The 21,258-nt window shown below is 38.6% G+C and overlaps 1 protein-coding gene across 3 annotated transcripts in view; it reads left to right on the forward strand.

Moving 5' to 3' along the window:
- YAF2 (YY1 associated factor 2) overlaps positions 1-21,258 on the forward strand; it is an 83,561-nt gene that overhangs the window by 41,206 nt on the left and 21,097 nt on the right. For all 3 annotated transcript variants that reach the window (XM_081957209.1, XM_081957210.1, XM_081957211.1), the window contains exon 3: positions 20,690-20,842. In XM_081957209.1, the coding sequence (XP_081813335.1) occupies positions 20,690-20,842 (153 nt within the window). The remainder of the gene's footprint in view (positions 1-20,689; positions 20,843-21,258) is intronic.

The following is a 21,258-nucleotide window of genomic DNA, read 5'->3' on the forward strand; positions in this document are numbered from 1 at the left end:
GTATAGGGTTTGAGATGGCATTTCTCAGTGGTAGCAGCACTTCTTGGGTAAACAATGTAAACAATGGGGTGGTGGCAGCTGGTTGAGAGAGTTGAAGGCCCTGGACTTCAGCCCCAGCCCCAGTGCTGCCAGCACTGAGTAACACTGTGCAGGTCAGCCAAAGGGGCTTAGATCAGGTGGAGAGATAAGTAGGTGGGGGAGTTGCAGTGACCCTGCAGCTTTAAGCACTGGTAGGCCAGAATGGTGGTTAAGTTTCCTGGTATGCAGCAGCTTTGCACCATACTGCTAGATCAGAGGTTGCAACTGCAGCACGCTCCTAATTTGCATGCTGCCTGTGCTGGTCTTCCAGGACCTTCCTTGCCACTCTGAGGCTTCTCCCACATTTTGCTTTAACAACCCTCGATTCTCACTTAATGGCAGGTAGGAGAGCTGATGTCTTGCATTATGACTGCATCTCTTTGCGATTGAAATTGTGGTTGTAAATTGAGTGCTACCTCTATATGAAGAACATAACAGAGCAATAAAATGATACATAATTTGACATTAGCCCATTAACCTTTAACAGATTTAGACTATAAAATAAAATTTTGTTTTGATAATATCACATTAATATTATTATGACAATATAGTTACATGAACTTTGATTTCAGTGACTTTGGTGCTGCAAAATCAAAATTTAGACTCAAAAAAATTATTTAAGAAGGAGCTGATGTCGCGACGATACGGACGTGCGTTCTTGGAGCTCTGAGATCGCAGCCGATACTTTTACGGCTGGGTGGTTCATCTGGACCTAAACCGTCCCGAAGAGACGGTGACGGAAGAGTAAGTCTTGCTGATCTCAGGGACATCGCAAAGTCTCTGATTGATCCAAGAGAATCTCTTCTAGCCGGCGATAGAAGCGCAGCCCCCAAGCTGCTGAAGTCGGGACAGAAGTGGAAAAGAGAAAGTGTGGCCATCTGGTGAGGAAATTTTATTTTTACAAAAGAGACAAAAGTGATATGCATATATATTGGTTCGACAAGAGGAAATTTGGTATAAATTTTAAATGGTGACCATGAAAGGAAGTTTTGAAACTTAGTTATGTATGAAAGTCTATAATATTGAAATTGGATATAAATTGTAAACAGTGATTAAGAAAGGAGGTTTAGAAACTTTTTTATCAAACATAATTTTTATTTAGAACGTTTCACAAAGATAGAATGTTGTTGGATGATTTTGAATATAGAAAGTGGAATGCCATTGTGGTTTTGCTTTGAATTTTGGAATATTTGTTATAAAGGGATGTTAAAACAACTATAGTCATATGAAGGATGAGGTATGATGATAGTAATATATATAAATATATTTGATGTAAAATATATAATTTGATATGGATTATAGGTAATGACTGGAAGGGATGCCCGAAAGTTCTTTGTAACCAATTGACACACTTTTTATAATTTATAATGGAATATGTTTTTATTGTGTTTGCTGTGTCTTGTTTATTTGTGTCTATTCAAAAATTAAAAAAATTATTTAACTTCTCCCTCCATGACCATTGTGGGGAGTATATGGAAATGAATTAAGGATAAGGCAATCTGATTTTTTTCCCTTTTTATTTTGTTCCATTTAAGAGCCTTGTTTCTTTTAAGCTTGAAATATAAAGAGGATATAAAAGCAATATAAAGAGAGCAGTAACATCAGAAGGAAAAGAAGTTACACTGCCACTTGGAGGTTGGAGGCTGAGTTCTGGAAATATGGCTGCTATTATCAAGAAAATCCCTGAGAAAGAACCACTGTTTATCCTTGGCGATTTTAATGCCAGAGTTTGTTTGTTTGCTTGTTTTATTGGATTTATATGCCGTCCTTCTCCCAAAGGACTCAGGGCGGCGTACAACGTTAAAAAACACACATCCCGAAAGTTAAAAAGAAATTACATATTGGTTGGAGTTGGAGCTGATTATAATTCTTTGCCTACTTGTTTAGGTCAGTTTGGCATCAGGAAGATGAACGAAAATGGCCAACACCTGCTAGAGCTTTGCTGCTACTATGGTTTTTGTGTTAGCAATACATTCTTTAAAACAAAGCCTCAATACAGAGTCTCTTGCAGACATTGAAACATTGGCACCAGCTCATTTGATTCTTACCAGGCGCTCCAACCTTCTTAGTATTACAATCACACGCAGCTCTCAGGGTGCTGACTGCAATACAGACCACTCCTTAATGTGCAGCAGAATAAAACTGCAAACAAAGAGATTGCATCACTCAAAGAAGGAAGGAAGACCACAAATTGACATCAGCAAGACTCACAATCAGGGCAAAGTGGAAGAATTTGCACATGCACTCGAGGAAATTCTCCCAGGCCCGGCTGAAGCAAATACATCTGAACAATGGGAATATTTCAAGAATGCTGTTTATACCACCACCTTGTCAATATTTGGTAAGAAGATCAGAAAGAGAAAAGATTAGTTTGAAGCCCATTCGGAGAAGCTGACACCAGCCATCGAGGAAAAAAGGAGAGCTCTAATTGCATGTAAATCCTGTTCCAGTGAGCGCAATCTACAGGTTCTGTGAGCTGCTCATAACAAAGTCCAACAGACCCCCAGGAGATGTGCTAACAATTATTGGCTGTAGCTTTGCTCTCAGATCCAGATAGCAATTGACACAGGCAACATCAAGGGGATGTATGATGGCATCAAGCAGGCCTTAGGTCAACACAGAAGAAATCTGCCCTTCTGAAGGCTGCTACAGGCAAGGTTATCCAGGACCGAGCACAGCAGATGGCATGCTGGGTGCAGCACTACTCTGAATTATATTCCAGAGAAAATGTGGTAACTGAAGAAGCATTAAATAACATTGAGTGCCTGCCTGATTTAAGAGGCACTTGACAGTGAATCAACTTTAGAAGAACTAAACGGGGCCCTGGATTCTCTTGCTTCCAGCAAGGCACCCGGGAAAGATAAAATCCCTGCCGAAATTCTGAAGTGCTGCAAAGAGAACATCCCCACAGAACTGCATGAAATCTTCTGTCTTTGTTGGAGGGAAGGTGGAGTACTGCAGGACATGAAGGATGCAAATATCATCACACTGTATAAAAACAAGGGTGACAGGGGTGACTGTAATAACTACCGCAGCATCTCTCTTCTTAGTGTTGTAGGGAAGCTGCTTGCCCGTGTCATACTGAAGAGACTCCAGGTGCTTGCAGAGAGAGTCTATCCAGAATCACAGTGTGGATTCCGAGCTAACAGGTCTACTGCTGACATGGTATTTTCCCTTAGACAGTTGCAGGAGAAATGCAGAGAACAAAGACAGTCACTTTTCGTAGCCTTCATAGATCTTACGAAGGCTTTTGACTCGGTTAGTAGGGACGGCCTTTATAAAATTCTCCCCAAGATTGGATGTCCACCACAGCTTCTCAACATCATCAGGTCCTTTCATGAGGAAATGAAGGGCACTGTAGTTTTTGTAGTTTTTGATGGCCTAATATCAGATTCCTTTGACATTCAAAGTGGAGTGAAGCAGGGCTGTGTCCTCGCACCAACTCTATTCAGGATCTTTTTTGCTGTCATGCTGAAACATGCTTTTGGAACTGCAACAGTGGGTATTTATCTCTGGACCAGATCAGACGGAAAACTCTTTAATCTCTCTAGATTGAGAGCAAAGTCTAAAGTCCATCTGAAATGCTTACAGGACTTCCTCTTCACTCTGCCGAAGACCTTCAAAAACTTATGGACTGTTTTAGCAAGGCCAGCCAAGACAATGGGCTAACAATCAGCCTGAAAAAAACACAAGTCATGGGTCAGGATGTGGATTCACCTCCCTGTATTACAATCTTTGCACAAGAACTGGAGGTCGTCTATAACTTTGTGCACATCGGCTCAACCATCTCCAACACTCTCTCTTTAGATACGGAGCTGAATAAACTCATTGGTAAAGTGGCCACCACATTTTCCAGACTTACAAAGAGAGTATGGCTTAATAGGAAGCTGACGGAACATACAAAGATCCAGGTCTACAGAGCCTGCGTCCTGAGCACACTCTTGTACTGTAGTGAGTCTTGGACTGTTTACGTATGGCAGGAGAGAAAGTGGAACACCTTTCTGTTGTGGCCCAGCAGGAACCGTTGGAGCTGCCACCAGACTCCGACAGCGAGGGTCCCTATGAGTCGGCTCTGGAGGATGTGGAGGACCCTGGACAGGGTTCCGACTCCGAGCAGGGATCAGAGAGGCTGGTTGGCCACCAGGAAGCGCTTGAGGCATGGAGCAGTGGTGAAAGCCAAAGGGAGTGTGCTCCTGATGTCATGCCTTGGAGCAGTGGGGAGGAGACAAGGGAGTGGTTTCTGGATGCCAGGCAACGGAGAGCTGATAGATGGAGATAACAGCTACGCATTTACAAGAGATGATTGGATTCAGGTGATCGTAATCAGGCTCCTCTCAAGGCTATTTAAGGAGGGACTTTCTGACAGTTGTTTTGCAGGAATCAACTTATCATTAGAGTTGGAGACGCTCTCAAATCTGTGTCGTACCTCGGCAGGCTGGATTGCTGCCCAGGTGTTATTTGGACCTCGGCAGGCTGGATTGCTGCCAAAGTGTTATCTGTACCTGGATTGCTGCCAAGGTTTAAACTGTATGTAAATAAAACATCTTGCAGAGACCTTGTTTCTGAGTGCTTTGGTATACGAGAAGGGGGGTCAGAACACCTTTCATATGCGCTGTCTCCGACGTATCTTTGGCATCACCTGGTATGACAAAGTTCCCAATAGTGCAGTATTGGAACGTGCTGGAATTTCTAGCATGTATGCACTATTGAAATTGCAATGTTTATGCTGGCTTGGGCATGTCATGAGAATGGCTCATGGTCGGTTTTCGAAAGATCTATATGGAGAATTAGTGCAGGGAAAGCACCCCAGAGGGAAACCACACCTGCGATATAAGGATATCTGCAAAAGGGATCTAAAGGCTGGACATTAACAGCTGGGAAAAGTTGATCTCTGATCATTCAGCTTGGAGGCTAAAGACGCAGCATGTCCTTCTCCAATTCGAAGAGACACTTGTTCAGCAGGCTGAGGCAAAGAGGCAGTCCGGGATCCAGTGAAATCTGAGGGCTGGGCAGGGGACAGAATGTATCTGCCCTCAGCGTGGAAGGGATTGCTACTCTCAAATTGGCCTTTTTAACCAGATCAGATGCTGCTTTAGGACCTCTTTTCAGAGCACAATACCATAGTCTTTTGAGACTGAAGGATGCCGATATTTAGTAAGGCCTTTCTGAATTTTGGAATTATAGTTTGTTAAAAAAATGGCTAGTTCTAAACATCTGGATTGATGAGTCACAAAGACAATTGTAGCCAGGGAATCTGTTACATTTGAACTTAAATATTGCATAGTGTACATATTTTTGAGACTATAGTATTCATAATTTATGACTGCTCAGATCCAAATAGTATGAATATTGAGAAGGTATGCATGGAACTGGAACACAAAATATCAATGATAAAAAATAAAGTTCCAAATTTTTTATATTATTTCTAATACTGGGTACAAGTGTTTTATGAATTTTTATCTGTGATTTTCACATCATTTATATCAGAATGCATGCTATCAATTAGTTTTTCTTAAATAGCTATATTTTGTTAGTGCTTTTCTTATAGTCTGGTTTTTGTTCTTTTTTCTAATTTATGCTAATGGTCAAAAGACTGAGCATTTTAGACTTGGTCATGTATATTCTGCATGTGTGTCTATCCTAGTATAATATTCCCTGTGCGAAGAAGAAAAATAATGCTTATGAACCACATTTCCATATGCACTCCCTATAGATAATCATTATTCTTGCTTCTGGTCAAGGTCATGCAACTTTACTTTTATAAGATAATGAAATAGTATGTAATTTACTTAGAAACCTATATAGCGAAATAAATAAAAAACTGCAAGTAATACAATTGATAATTGTATTAGAACTAAATAATACAAAATCTTGCTTGGATTACCTCATATTAGAATAAATTTATTTATTTAAAGAATTTGAAGTTGAAAAAGAGGATATTTCAGCAACTTCTGGAAGAAAAGCGGAATAATTCAAAAATAGAAATAAAAATAATATGGCTTGGCTTTGGCTAAAGGAAATGTTTGGAGGTTGCTATTTATGCAAAATGTAGGGCTTTTAAATACAGAGTGAAACTTCAAACTTTTGCATGTCATTTTTACTATTTATTCTGAATCTGTAAACAGGTACAGTTAATTCTCATTATTCATGGATTTCATATTTGTGAATTTACGTCCTTGCTAAAATTTACTCGAAACCATAAAATCAAGACTTCTGGCACTTTCACAGACTATGCAAAATAACTTGAGTCACCCACACTCTTGTTCCCAGCTGAGGTTGCAGTTAATTCTGTATTCAGGTCAACTACTGTATTTTTGGAATATAAGACGCACCAAGGTTTTGAAGAGGCTTTTTTTTTAAAGTAGGTAGGTAGATAGAGGGATAGAGAGTGAGAGAAAGAGAGAGAAATACAGTAGGTAGGTAGAGAGAGTGAGTATTTAAGTAGTTAGGTAGATAAAGGGATAGAGAGAGAGAGAGAAATAGAGAGAGAGAGATTCAGTAGGTAGAGAGAGAGAGTAGGTAGGTAGATATGTAGGTAGAAAGATAGAGAGAAATAGACAAATACAGGAGAGAGAGAGATATGCAGTAGGTAGGGAGAGAGATAGGTAGGTAGGTACATAGGTAGATAGAGGGAGAGAGAGAGATATGCAGTAGGTAGGTAGGGAGAGAGAGAAAGTAGGTAGGTAGATAGAGGGATATGTACATATCCCTCTATCCCTCACAATACATACATACATACATACGTACACACATATATATATATACACATATACATGCACATATACATACATACACACATTTACACTGTATGTTTCAGAGTATAAGATGCACCATTTGGCATGAATAGCCTTTAGGAGGCTTGCAGAGTGCTTGGGGGGGGGGGGCAAAAACGAGCAAAAAATGGCTCGCTTTTTTTTATTAAAAAAAAAAATCTGCCCTCCCCAACCCCTAGGAGCTCTCTAAAAGCCTCCATAAGGCTATGCACGGCCATTTTGGTGAAGAGGCGGGGCTTCGGGAGGCAAAAAATGCTGTATTCAGTGTATAAGACGCACCCAGATTTTCAGCCTCTTTTGAGGCAAAAAGGTGCGTCTTATACTTCGAAAAATACGGTATATAGAACATAATAAATGAAAATAATGAAAATTGAACCATATAAATACTTAGCACGCTTTCAAACTTGCAGAAATTTGCTTTGTACATGTTGGTATAATCATCAGCTTTTGTTTACTTAGGGATTTACTGAGATTTATAATTTGACCAGAGCACATTCAAACTTTTCTTATAACTATATGTCATGTTTTATATTTTCCAAATTGGTTTTTTAACCAACTTCATAGTGCTTTATAAATGATTTGTAAAGTAATAGGAAAAGTCATATTTACATTTAAAATAGTTTAAAATTATGGGAGAGAGAATCTGTTGATTGAACACATACAGAAAAACAGTAGGAAAACCTGGACACTGCTACTGAGAATTACACAAAAGGCAGATAACACTGTGGAAAAGTGTAGTGAAATGCTACTACATTCTGGGCAGTAGATGTTAGCAAGCAACTCATATGATTGTGAACAATCACATTTGACTGCTAAATGCTACCGTGTTTCCCCAAAAATAAGACAGGGTCTTATATTTTTTGACCCATGAAATATAGCCTTGGGCTTATATAAGGGGGAGGGCTTATTATTTTGCAGGTGTAGGAAGCAGCAAGCCCACCAACCCCACCCTCACCCGTCCTACCATCTGCTTGCCTGCGGCCACAATGACCCACATTCTCCTTGCATCCTGGCCTTCGCCTGCCCTGCTTGCTGGCCATGGAACAGCTGACTGTGCTGCTCTGGCTTCGCCGGGGGGGGGGCTCTTCCTGGTAGAATGAGCAAACACACACACACACACACTCCCCCTCCAAGGCAGCCACATCCCTTCACTAACTTGCTTTCCAGCTCCATTCTCCACTCCTCATGCAGGACAGGAAAAGTAGACTGTGTGCCTATAGTAAAAAAAAAAATACTAGAAAATACCTTCCAACTTCTCGCGAAGAAAAAAAAAGATCTCGCGAAGTTGGAAGTAGTCCCACAAACTACTTTTCTTGCACTGCAGGTGGCATTGGAGAATGGAGCAGGAAAGCAGGTTAGTGGAGAAATGTGGCTGCCTTGGGGCGGGGTTAGGGATCTCTTTCTCACACACACATACACACCATCCTTTCCTTGGGAGCTCTGCACAGACGCAGAGAAGGCTTCGCATACAGCATTTGGGGGATGTACGTCTACACTGAGATCCCAAGAAAAGAATGATTGCCAGGATGGGGGGGGGGATTTTGCCTCTTATCCTGTTCTGAGTCTGTGCTGAGCTTCAGAACAGGGTAAGAGGAAGGAAAATATCCCCTCCCCATTTTCAAGCTGTTCGCAAAAATGCCCCATTCCGAGCCTGCAATTCTGGAATATGCTGAAGGCTCAAAATGGAACGTTTTTGCAAACCGTTTGAAAATATGAGGGTGGGGGAATATTCCTGCCTCTCCCCATTCTGAAGGTCACAGACTGAAAACAGGATAAGAGACAAAATCCTCTCTCCTGCATGCCTTTAATCCTGCAATCCTGGATTATGTGAAGGCTTGGAATGTGGCGTTTTCCAAACCTCTTGAAAATGGGGAGGGGGGATTTTGTCTTTTATCCTCTTCTCAGTCTGTGCTGACCTTCAGGATAGGGGGAGAGGCAGGAATATCTCCCTCCTCATTTTCAAGCCATTTGCAAAAACGCCCCATTTCGAGCCTTCAATGTGAATATGCAGGTGAGAAGCGACCTCCTGTAGGCATTAAACTCCATACATTTGGGACATCGAAAGAAGCCCTGCGAGTTCCGGTGGCACTGTCGGTGTTGGAAGATGCTCCCTAGGGAACGCCAGCCCCGTGACTGAGTATAAGCTGCTAGAACAGCGTAAATTAGCTGTCTAGTGGCTTGAAAACTCCCCCCTCAGGAAAAGAGGGGGAGGTGAGCAGACGGGCAATTTGGGTAGAGCTCCCCGGGATCCTCAGGAGACATTCTGGGACACGAAGGGTGAGAGCTCCCCAGAAGCCTGACATAGCTCCTCTTCCGGACGCTTCTGCTTTTGCAGAAACGAAATGTCACAACCACCCCTGCTGTCAATGTTTAAATCTATATTTGATTGATACGCAGGCAGAGCAAAACAGGAGGGAATATAATTGTAAGTACAACTCTTAATTCTGATGTAATATACTTCCCTCTGTGAAGACAAAGGGACTTAAGATGGCGATTGAATAACAAAGAGTGTGGCGAAAGTGAAACCTAAAAGGGACAGCACTTGTTACCTGCCTGCTAACGATGTTAAAAGACTCAAGAGTTTACGATAAAAGAAAACAGTATTAGTTAACAAATCTGGGGGAATAGGTGGATTTTTTGGACTCAATAAACTGGCTGTTGAAAAGTTTGTTTGAATATCTGGAAATGGCTTCAAAACAAACAAAACTAAGTGTTTCCAAGAGCACTGAAAGTTCCCCAGCCCAGACACAGAAACTACAATCTTTATTACCCCCAGTAGAAACACAAATTCTGACACTTGAGGCTCTCCAAAATGCATTAAAAGGCCAAGCCATTGTTTTCGAGGAAAAGATTTCAAATGCTTTTAAAGACGTGTCTGAGGAAATGTCTGGAATTAAGGATTTAATCCAAACCCATAATCAACAGATTAGAGAGGACATTGTAGATGCATTTAATGGTTTACTTGGTTATGTAACATCTCTGGATGAGAAGGTGGAAGAAATTAATCAGTCTAATATCAAGTTGGAGAATAAAGGCACAAAGCAAAATCGATAAATCAGAGGCAGAAGTTACAATGATACAATACAGAACAATGGAATTTGCCTTAAGAATAAGAGGTCTGAAAGAACATAACCAAGAAGATTTGAGAGATATTTTTGCTGAAGCTTTCGCTCAATTAACTGGTGAACCAAAGGTAGACTGAGCCTTGCAGATCGATAAAATTTACCGTGTCAATTCATGGATTGCCAGACAGAGACAACTACCAAGAGATATTGTAATTTATTTTGTCACCAGGAAAACTAGGAATGAAATACTGCAAGCAACTTACAAAAATAAGTTACATGTGGCAGGACAAGATGTGGTAGTACTGAAGGAAATCCCTCCAAAAATGTTGAGATCCAGAAAGGATTACGCATTTTTAGTGGACGAACTTAGAAATCGCCAGATACAATATAGATGGGAGGCCCCAGCTGGATTGGTGGTGAATTATCAAGGTGAAAGATATTGTCTTAACTCAGTTTGGAAAGCAAGAGATTTCTATAGCAATGTATTAAAGGCAGGATACCCTCCATCCCCAGGATCTAGAGGAAGAAAAGAAACAGGCAAGACCAGACAGCAAGATATCCAGGTACAAGCGGGAGCTGCTCAAGCTCTGGACTTATCTGAGGAGACAGAAGAAATTATGGAACAAAGACAAACTCGAGCAGCCACTAAACACAAAGAGCAGTAATCCAAGAAATTACAAATACGAACACAGAAACTGTGGGGGGAGCAAGACCGAAGGTGAAATCCCAGCAAGATTTCCAGGCAGCTCTTAGAAAGCTTCAGGGAGCTGAAGATGACAATTAAATTTCTAAACTGGAACATTAATGGTTTAAATTCACCACAAAAAAGGAAAAAAAAATATTTCACTATCTGAAACAATTTAAAAATGATGTAATTTGTTTGCATATTAGAACACCGGATCAGAAATATTTGATGAACACAAGATTGGGACCATACTTTGTGGCATCTGCTCCAGAGAAGAAAAATGGTATAGTTATATACTTAAGAAAAGATTTAAAAGCTGAATTAATCGAAGCAGATCCTCAAGGAAGATATATTGCAATCGAACTACTAATAGAAGGAAAGAAAGCACTCTTAACAGGAGTATATGCTCCCAATCAACAACAAGAAATTATTTACAAGTTGCTTCATACTAAATTAACACAATGGGATTATAGATCATGTATACTACTGGGTGACTGGAACGGAGTATTGGACACCATCAAAGACAAGAAGAGACTACTGCAAAATAGTCAAAAACGAACAAGACTCCCTAAATCCTTTTTTGAGTTGATGGATGATATGGAACTGAGAGACATTTGAAGAGAACGGAATGTTAAAGAACGGGACTTTACATTTTTTTCTGATAGGCATCAATCCTTTTCCAGAATTGACTTCATACTAATTACAAATGACTTACTTTCTAGGGTGAAGAAGATGAAGATATGCCTGAGAATTCTAATAGATCATAATCCAGTTTGGATGGAATTGGAATATAGAGAGGGATCTAGGAGGTCTTGGAGGTTAAATGAAAATTTATTTAGATGTGAGAGAAATGTTATAGAATGTAAAATCTATTGAAAGAATATTTTGCTTTTAACATGCATAAGGGGACATCGATGGAAATGGTTTGGGATGCAAGCAAAGCTTACATGAGAGGTGTCTTAATAAATTTGAACAATCTACATAGGGGCAGACGGGGGAAAACGAAGGGAATTAGAAGAAGAGATAAAAAAGAAAGAGCAGGCGTTAATATCTAACCCAGATGATAAGAAGACAAGAGAAGCAATTATTTTATTGCGAGGGCAGTTCAATATGTTGATGTCAGATCAAACAGCCACTAAACTGATATAAGCTAAACATAATACTTTTTGTAATGCAAATAAACCAGGTAGATGGCTAGCATACATGTTAAGGAAAAAACAAAAGTCTCATACTATAGAGAAAGTAGAATATAAATGCAAAGAAGTTTATCAACAGGATATGATTAAAAAGGCTTTCTCAGAATATTATACTACATTGTACGCTGGTGATAAAATACAAGGTTTAGATGGATATCTGGAGAAAGAGAAAATACCTATAGTTACAGATGAACAAAGGGAAAGACTGAATCAACTTGTAACCACGGAGGAAATTCTCCTGGCAGTTAAGCAATTAAAAATTGGGAAGGCCCCAGGTACAGATGGATTAACAGCGGTTTATTATAAAAAGTTACAATTAGAAATGGTAGATCCTCTTAAGGAATTATTTAACAAAATTCAAATGGAAGGAAGGGTACCGCCATCTTGGAGAACAGCTTTTATTTCCCTGATTCCAAAAGAAGATCAGGACCACACTCAGCCAAAAAACTATAGACCTATTTCATTACTTAATACAGATTATAAAATCTTTGCTAAAATATTAGCAAATAGGCTGATGTCAATTATACAAGAAACGATTCATAATTATCAATCTGGTTTTATGCAGGGGAGACAAATGAAAAGTAATGTAAGACAAATTGTTAATATATTGGAATATTTGGGGAAGAACAACCAAGTCCCCGCAGCGCTTTTATTCTTAGACGCGGAGAAAGCATTTGACCGAGTGAATTGGCAATTTCTAATAAAAATAATACAAAAGATGCATTTTGGAGAGTATTTCACACAATCTATAAAGGCAATATACCAGAAACAGACAGCACAAATTATAGTTAATGGTAGTTTAACAGAATCCTTCAAAATTGAAAAAGGAACAAGACAGGGGTGTCCCCTGTCTCCATTATTGTTTATCTTAACCTTGGAGTTATTGTTGAATAGAATACGTGGGTCAGATGACCTACAGGGAATTAAGATCAGGCATTATGAATATAGAGTACGAGCATTTGCGGATGACTTGGTTGTAACTTTAACCCAACCGTGGAAATGAGCTATAGGTTTAATGAACATAATTAATCAATATGGTCAAGTATCTGGGTTCAAAATAAATCTAGGAAAAACAAAGATGATAGTTAAAAATATGACTACAAATCTAAAAGAACTAGAAAGAGTAACAGGATGCGAGATAGTCAAAAAGGTTAAATATTTAGGAGTTTACATTACAATCTCAAATGGGAAATTATATAAGTATAATTATGAACCATTATGGCATAAACTACAGTTAGAGATGAATAAATGGAAAAAACTACAATTGTCATTGTTGGGAAGGATAGCAGCGGTAAAAATGAATGTTTTGCCTAAGTTTCTATTTCTCTTTCAAATGATACCAATACTTAAAAAGATGCAAATTTGGAACAATGGCAGAAAGGTATTAATAACTTTGTCTGGGCGGGGAAGAAACCAAGAGTAAAACTTAAAATAATGCAAGATATACGGGAAAAAGGAGGTTTGAAAATACCCAATTTAAAATTATATTATGAAGCAGTAGTTTTATCAACCATTGGTGACTGGATTAATCTAACAAAGGATAGAATACTAAATATTGAGGGATATGATTTGGTATATGGTTGGCACGCTTATTTAATATATGATAAGAAGGTGGATAAGATTTTTAAAAGCCATATATTAAGGAATGCCCTATTGCGTGTCTGGAAAAAAATACCAATATAGGTTAAATGATAAGATACCTATATGGGTAGTACCCAGACACACGACAGAGAATATAAGTATAGAAAAAACCAGGATGTAATTACATATAGAGAACTTCTTAATATAGAGAGAGGTGTACTACAGTATCTTATAAAAATTCTCTCTCAAATTCTGAGCTAGCGTAAATTTTACATTTCTTACCCAAATCTTTTCCCATGATACTTTGAACGTATTAATAGAGGAAAGGGTAATTCAAACCTGGTTCCAGTATGGACAGTTGCAAGCTAGATGGAAAAAAGATCAGACAATTGGTATCACGCAAAATGAGGATAGTTTGGTAAAACAAATTAGGGACCAGAGTCAAATGCATATAAATAGGTTGTATAATATACTGATAGAAATAGATTCTGAAACGGAGTTAGCTAAAGACTGTATGATAAAATGGGCACAAAATTTCGAAGAGCCAATAATGATGGAAACATGGGAAAAGATTTGGGTAAGAAATGTAAAATTTACGCTAGCTCAGAATTTGAGAGAGAATTTTTATAAGATGTTGTATAGATGGCATTTAGATCCCAAAATGTTATCTTGTATGTATCCGAATTTACAACCTAAATGTTGGAGATGTGATTGTGTTGATGCTACGTATTATCATATATGGTGGACTTGCAAAAAAGTCAAAGCATTTTGGATAAACACATGGTGGGTTATTCAAAATATACTTAAAAAGAGGATAAAGTTAACTCCCCAGTTGTTTTTGTTAGGTATAATTACAGACTGTACAGTTATAGAGACTAATTTGATTTTGAACTTAACGACGGCAGCAAGATTGTTGCTGGCGCAGTACTGGAAGAGGGAAGAATTGACTACTATTCAAGAATGGACGCTAAAAGTAGCTAAAAGTCCCTTCGGGGAGAGGGGGCGGTCTATAAATTTTATATATATATATATATAAAATTTATAGACCGCCCCCTCTCCCCGAAGGGACTTTTAGCTACTTTTAGCGTCCATTCTTGAATAGTAGTCAATTCTTCCCTCTTCCAGTACCAATATATATAATTTATAGACCGCCCCCTCTACTATTCAAGAATGGACGCTAAAAGTAGCTAATAGTCCCTTCGGGGAGAGGGGGCGGTCTATAAATTTAATAAATATAAATATAAATATAAATATAAATAATATAAATATAAATATATTTATATTTTATTTATTTATCAGTACAATTACAACACACACACACACACACACACACACACACACACACATATATATATATATATTCGTAGATTTTCACGGGTGTAGGTATGCTGGTTTTGTTGTATTCGGGTCTTTTCCCGTGTAAGATTGAGATTGTCTTTGCAACGTTTCGGCAGGATCTCACCTGCCATCATCAAGCGTGGGCTCAAAATGTGGGCTTAAAATGGGAACGGAGCTGCCGTCTTTCTGTAAGTCTTGGTGGGAGGGGATGGGGTGCTGGCTTTGTTTCAGTAAGTGGAATGATTAGTTGTGTGGTTGTATCATGATTGGTAGATTGGTGCTGATTGGTGCAGGTTGTGTGTGCATTGTTGTTTTGTATTTTAACGGCTTGGGTGGTGGGTGGTGTTCGTTTGTTGGCTAGGGCTGGTTTCCAGATGTTTGGTAGGCGGGAGGTATCATCACGTTTGTTCATGCTGTGGGGGTGTTTCTCTATTTCGATGGCTTCCATGATTATTCTCTTGTGGAGGTGTTCTGTTTTGGAGATTAACCTGGCTCCTTCAAAGTTGATTTCGTGTCCTGTAGCTTTAAGGTGCTGGAAAAGGGAAGAAGTTTTTTCTTTTTTTCTTACTGCATTTTTGTGTTCTGTGATGCGTGCATTTATTCTCCTGTTTGTTTGTCCTATGTATATTGCTGGGCAGATTTTGCATGGTATTTCGTAGACTCCTTGGTTTTCTAGCTGGATTTTGTCTTTGGGGTTTCTTAAGATGTTGGCTATTTTTTGATCAGTGGTGAAGGCTGTCCTGATATTGTGCTTGTGGAGAATTTTGCTGATTTTATCTGTGGTGCCTTTGATGTAAGGGAGGAGGGCGATGCCATTTTCCTGTTCTGTATCTTGGTTTTTTGGGGGAGTCTCCTTTTGGATTAGGTTGGTGATTGTTTTTCTTTGGAATCCATTGGACATTAATACATTTGTGAGTTTGTGTAATTCAGTTTTCAGGTGGTCTTTGTCGGCTAGGCGTTTGGTTCTGGAGATGAGGGTCTTGGCTACAGAGTTGATCTGTGCAGGGTGGTGATGGGATTGTGCATTTAAGTAACGGTTGGTGTGTGTTTTTTTCTGGTAGATGGTGTGTCCTAGGGAGCCATTGGGTTTTTTGTAGATTAGGACATCCAGAAAGGGAAGTTGGTTGTTTGCTTCTATTTCCATGGTGAATTGTATTTTGGGGTGTAGGTTATTGAGATGAGTGAGGAAGTTGTCCAGTTTTTCTTTTCCATGTGGCCAAATCACGAAAGTGTCATCAACATATCTAAGCCAGAGTTTGGGTTTGTGTTCAGATTTGTCTAAGGCATTGGTTTCAAAATGTTCCATGTATAAGTTTGCAATGACAGGAGAGAGGGGTGATCCCATGGGTGCTCCTTCTATCTGTTTGTATCTTTGTCCATTATGGATGAAGTATGTGTTGGTTAGGCAGTGGTTGGTCAGGTCTAGGATGTGTTTAGGAGGGTTGTGTTTTTTCTGGATGGCTGTCAAGGCTTCTTTTATGGGCACTTGGGTGAAGAGGGATATGACGTCGAAATCAACTTTGAAGGAGCCAGGTTAATCTCCAAAACAGAACACCTCCACAAGAGAATAATCATGGAAGCCATCGAAATAGAGAAACACCCCCACAGCATGAACAAACGTGATGATACCTCCCGCCTACCAAACATCTGGAAACCAGCCCTAGCCAACAAACGAACACCACCCACCACCCAAGCCATTAAAATACAAAACAACAATGCACACACAACCTGCACCAATCAGCACCAATCTACCAATCATGATACAACCACACAACCAATCATTCCACTTACTGAAACAAAGCCAGCACCCCATCCCCTCCCACCAAGACTTACAGAAAGACGGCAGCTCCGTTCCCATTTTAAGCCCACATTTTGAGCCCACGCTTGATGATGGCAGGTGAGATCCTGCCGAAACGTTGCAAAGACAATCTCAATGTTACACGGGAAAAGACCCGAATACAACAAAACCAGCATATATGCTGGTTTTGTTGTATTCGGGTCTTTTCCCGTGTAAGGTTGAGATTGTCTTTGCAACGTTTCGGCAGGATCTCACCTGCCATCATCAAGCGTGGGCTCAAATATATATAAATCTAGCAGAGATAGCCAAAATTACAGCATATTTGAAGGACCATTCGGATGAGAAATATAAGTTGGAATGGAGAAGATGGATTGACTATATTCAAAATAAATATCGGACTAAAAAATTTCAATTAGCTTATGAGTGAAGGCACAAAGAATGTTACAATTTACCTAAAGTTAGCTTAACAAAAGGGGAATTAAAGCACAAGAGGAGGTAGGATGTTAAAATCAGTTAGCTTATGTCAGCGTATGATTGTTAAATGTTTATACCCTGTATTTTGCTCTGGGAGGTTGGGGGTAGGGAGGGTCGGAGGGTGGGAAGGGGAAGGGGTAATATTTGTAAAATTTGTTAAAACTTTTAATAAAAAAAAAAGAAGCCCTGCGAGGAGATGCTGCTGCCGAAGGGCAGGAAATCTCTCCCCCCCCCCACAACCTGCAGATCGTCCTTTCAAAGAGGAGTTTCACCAGGACGAAGTGGTGGCTGAAGGCGGCGTTTGTGTCGCCTTCATCCTGGTGAAACTCCTCTTTGAAAGGACGATTTGCAGGGTGAGGGGGAGATTTCCTGCACTTCGGCAGCAGCGTCTCCTCGCATGGCTTCTTCCGATGTCCCAGGTGTATTGATTTCCATGCCTTCTTTTCCTGTTCCGTGGACGGAATTGCTAGCTGTGACTGTCTCTGTTAGGTAAGGAGGGCATGAGGCATTTGGGTTGTATTGCTTGGCCTCCAGCTTCACAATTGGCTGCAAAAGTGACCGGCGTTTGCTGGAGGCAGAGGCCTGAGCGGCACCCGCGAATCAGCTGTTTTGTGAATGGAGCGTCCCAGCTAATCTGATTAGGGGCCAAGAAGGTGACCAGGGAAGGGAAGGGCTGCTCCCTGTTCTGGCTAAACCCACCCCTTCACTAGGGCTTATTTTCGGAGGAGGGCTTATATTTTTGCCCACTGAAAATCTGGCATGGCCTTAGTTTCAGGATATGTCGTATTTTCGGGGAAACACGGTACTAAGATTGAGATAGCTTAATATTGTGCAAACTGTTTCTTTCAAACACAGGCAGTCTCTCTTTGTGAGGGAAATGGGTTGTCAAAAATGTGATAAATACAAGAATTCTCTTGTTTGAATTATAACAGTAATAAAGTAGATAATAATGAAGATATAATTTCTATATCTTCAAACATTATTTGCACTTCTTTAAAACTTGGATTTTCTGCCAGATGTGCATGATTTGAAAAGAACTCCAAGAGTTAATTTTAGCAAACTGACCTAATTCTAGTAGCCATGGAAATACATAGCTTAAGTACTTCTAAGTAGTTTCATTTGTGGTCCTGTAACATTTTAATGAGTAGTTTTGAGTGTTATACATTACATTCAAATGTATACTTTAATAGCTTATTTACTAAACAGTATAAATATATGGGCATATTTAATTAGCAGAAATAATATAATATTAACTCTAAAGAAGAATATTTGTAGCTCAGGGATGAAATGAGGGGTCCTTGGTGCTCTCTGAGCTTGATTTTTTCCTTACAGACGTTTCATTACCCAAACTAGGTAACATCATCAGTACTAGCACTAAACATGTTTTTGAATAAAAATAAAATGAAATATAAGTTAACTCAAAAATTGTTTTCTTTAAGATTTTATGTACTTTGAGAATTTTTTTATAAAATACTGTATTTTCCTCCATACAAGAAAAATAATAATAGGTAGATGAGAAGTCTTCCCAAAGATTCCTTACTTGTTTTAGTGACATACCAACTGCCCAACCAAGTGCATAATTCTTTCCAAACCATTTATAGATCTTTCGGAGAGGCATAAAACATTTGTGATAGAAAGAAGGCCTTAATAATCTAGTTTTATTTAATTATCTTGATTTTTTTTTAATGTTTTTGATTGTTTCAACTTCGGAGTAGATTTTATAAGCAGATCAGGATCTGTTGGAATGGAGGGCCATACTAATTTAACCAGCTATACAATTTTACAGACTGCCATGGTCTAATGAATTAGGCAGCCATAAGAATTTCAAATAAATTACCCCCTCTCTATATAAATAAAATCAGATATAAAACCTGATTCTCTCAGGGAATCTATTTAGATAGAGCTACTGTTTGTTAACAAATAGGGCAATCCAATACCACTGGTCCCAGTGATGAAAATTAATGGGTTGTAGCAACAATGAATTAAAAGTGGGAGACCCAAGTTCTAGTATACTCCTTTTCAGCATATTTATTCTACTAGGATAAAGCTTAAAGACTCCTATTGGATATTGAAATGAATATAAAGTTGGCATAAATGGAATTTTTGTAGCTGACAAGAATGTTGCTGTTTTTCTAAAGAAAGGGCTACTAACATCTTTAGGCTTAATCAATTCTTAACTGTCTTGATGATGAATTGCATTTATGAATTGTATTGTATTACTGATGAGTAGAGGGAGCATTTTAACTAAATATTACTTTTCTGATTGACATATAATGACTCAATATCATTACCATGATTAAATATGGGACCATTATTACAGAACATTTGAAAGCTTCAACTGCTTCAGAATGCAGCAGCACAAGTTTAAATGGTTACTCAGTGTATTCTAAATATCTATTTTGTATGCTGAATTGCTTACCAGTGTACTTTTGAATGCAATTCAAGGTAATGGTTTAAAGCCCTTCATGACTTAGGACTGGGTTTCTTGAGGGACTATCCTTGGCAGGATGGACACGCTTCAGATTCCATCAGCTAAGGATGCTGGTTGGTGGGACTCTGAAGGTGTGCCTTTTCTGCTATAGTGCCCTCCCCCTGAACATTCTTCCTCTGGATATTAGGATGGACTCAACCTTACTGACCTTTTATAAGGCTCAGTAGATCTGTTTCTCAGGCCTGGGTACATGAAAGGATCCATCTCCTGTATATGTTAATTTTTGTTTCCTATGTAATTTCCTTGGTTGCTATGGATTTTAGTTTTTATATTTATTATTACTGAATACTTATTTTTCTAGAAAATTTTAATTTTTGCCTCTAAAACATGTAATATAAAATATTTATCTGATCAAGCGCCATTGTTAGGGACTTCACAAACATATTCATTTGGTTTTTAGGTCAACAATACATATTTGTATTCTTTTGTATTTTCTAAAACTTACACTTTAATAGTGCCTTGAAATTGCCTAATGTTCTCGCATCCACATACAGTTATTACTGAATCAATTTATTCCCAGCTTTTCAAGATCAGCCAACTTTAGCTAAGAGTTTGCTACCTAGTTTGGAAATACATATATATACTGGTATATAATATTGTTCTAAGTAGGATATCCTTGATTCCTTTTCTTTTATGAATAATAGTAATTATTCTTACTCCTAAGCACTACTAGAGATCAACAATGCATTGTATGCAGTCTTATATGTCTACCTGGAATGTCAGTAGTTATACACCTCTAGAAATAGAGGCTAATTGAGTTAATTGAAGCTTCCTTGGAATAGATTTCCAAGCATGGGGATATGCTCTATTAACACAAAAAGATTTATAGCAGGACTGAAAAGAAAAGCAATGGTAAATATATCATATTATTCTAGATGTTGGTTGCTCATATTAGTCAGAAATATGCACTTATGGAGGATTGGATAGATAGACACATCAGATCTGTAGATTTTTCTTTCTCTACATTCTAATCACTATTTCATTGTACCACTGAAAGTCAGGTAACGTTCCAATATGACATAATGTTTTGGCATTATTTAGAAAATACTGTCTAGCAAGACAGGAGAGCAGGAAAAATAGCAACTCTAAATATATCCACACGTTGATATTGTATAGCTTTATTTATTCAAATATTAGTTTGCAAAAATAATGTAAAAATTACTATACTAATGCTACTTAATTGAAATTTCTTATATATATATACAAACAGGAAACCTCGACCTGTCTCTCAGCTGGTTGCGCAACAGGTTACCCAGCAATTTGTGTCCCCCACACAATCAAAAAAAGAAAAAAAAGACAAAGTAGAAAAAGAAAAAAGTGAAAAAGAAACTACTACCAAAAAGAACAATCATAAGAAAACCAGGTAAAATTTATGCTGTTTGGGGTTGTTCAAAATACATAAATAAATATTAAATTGTCATCTTCTTGTAAAATTCTTAGAAAATGTTAATAAAAGCCAAATATGTTAATCAAACACAGAAAATAAATAAAATATGTGAAATCAAAAAGGAGATCTGTAAACATTCCCGTATTGTCTATCCCTGTGGTTTTTAAATTGTGTATGTTACACAGGGACACACGGGGTATTTTGTATTTACAGGGAAAACATACAATACTTAAGATCTATCAAATACTGCAGAAACTACTACCTAGATATCAAGTCAGGGTTCTGGCCTAGAGGTGCCATGAAAACCACTGAGGCACAAGTTCTCTGTAAACCAAAAATTTGGGAACTTATGGACTACACTAAATAAAACTATATTTATGCCTCTCTGAAAC

The sequence above is a fragment of the Natrix helvetica genome (assembly GCF_964273705.1).
Source record: "Natrix helvetica genome assembly, chromosome: 6".
Lineage (NCBI taxonomy): Eukaryota > Metazoa > Chordata > Lepidosauria > Squamata > Natricidae > Natrix > Natrix helvetica.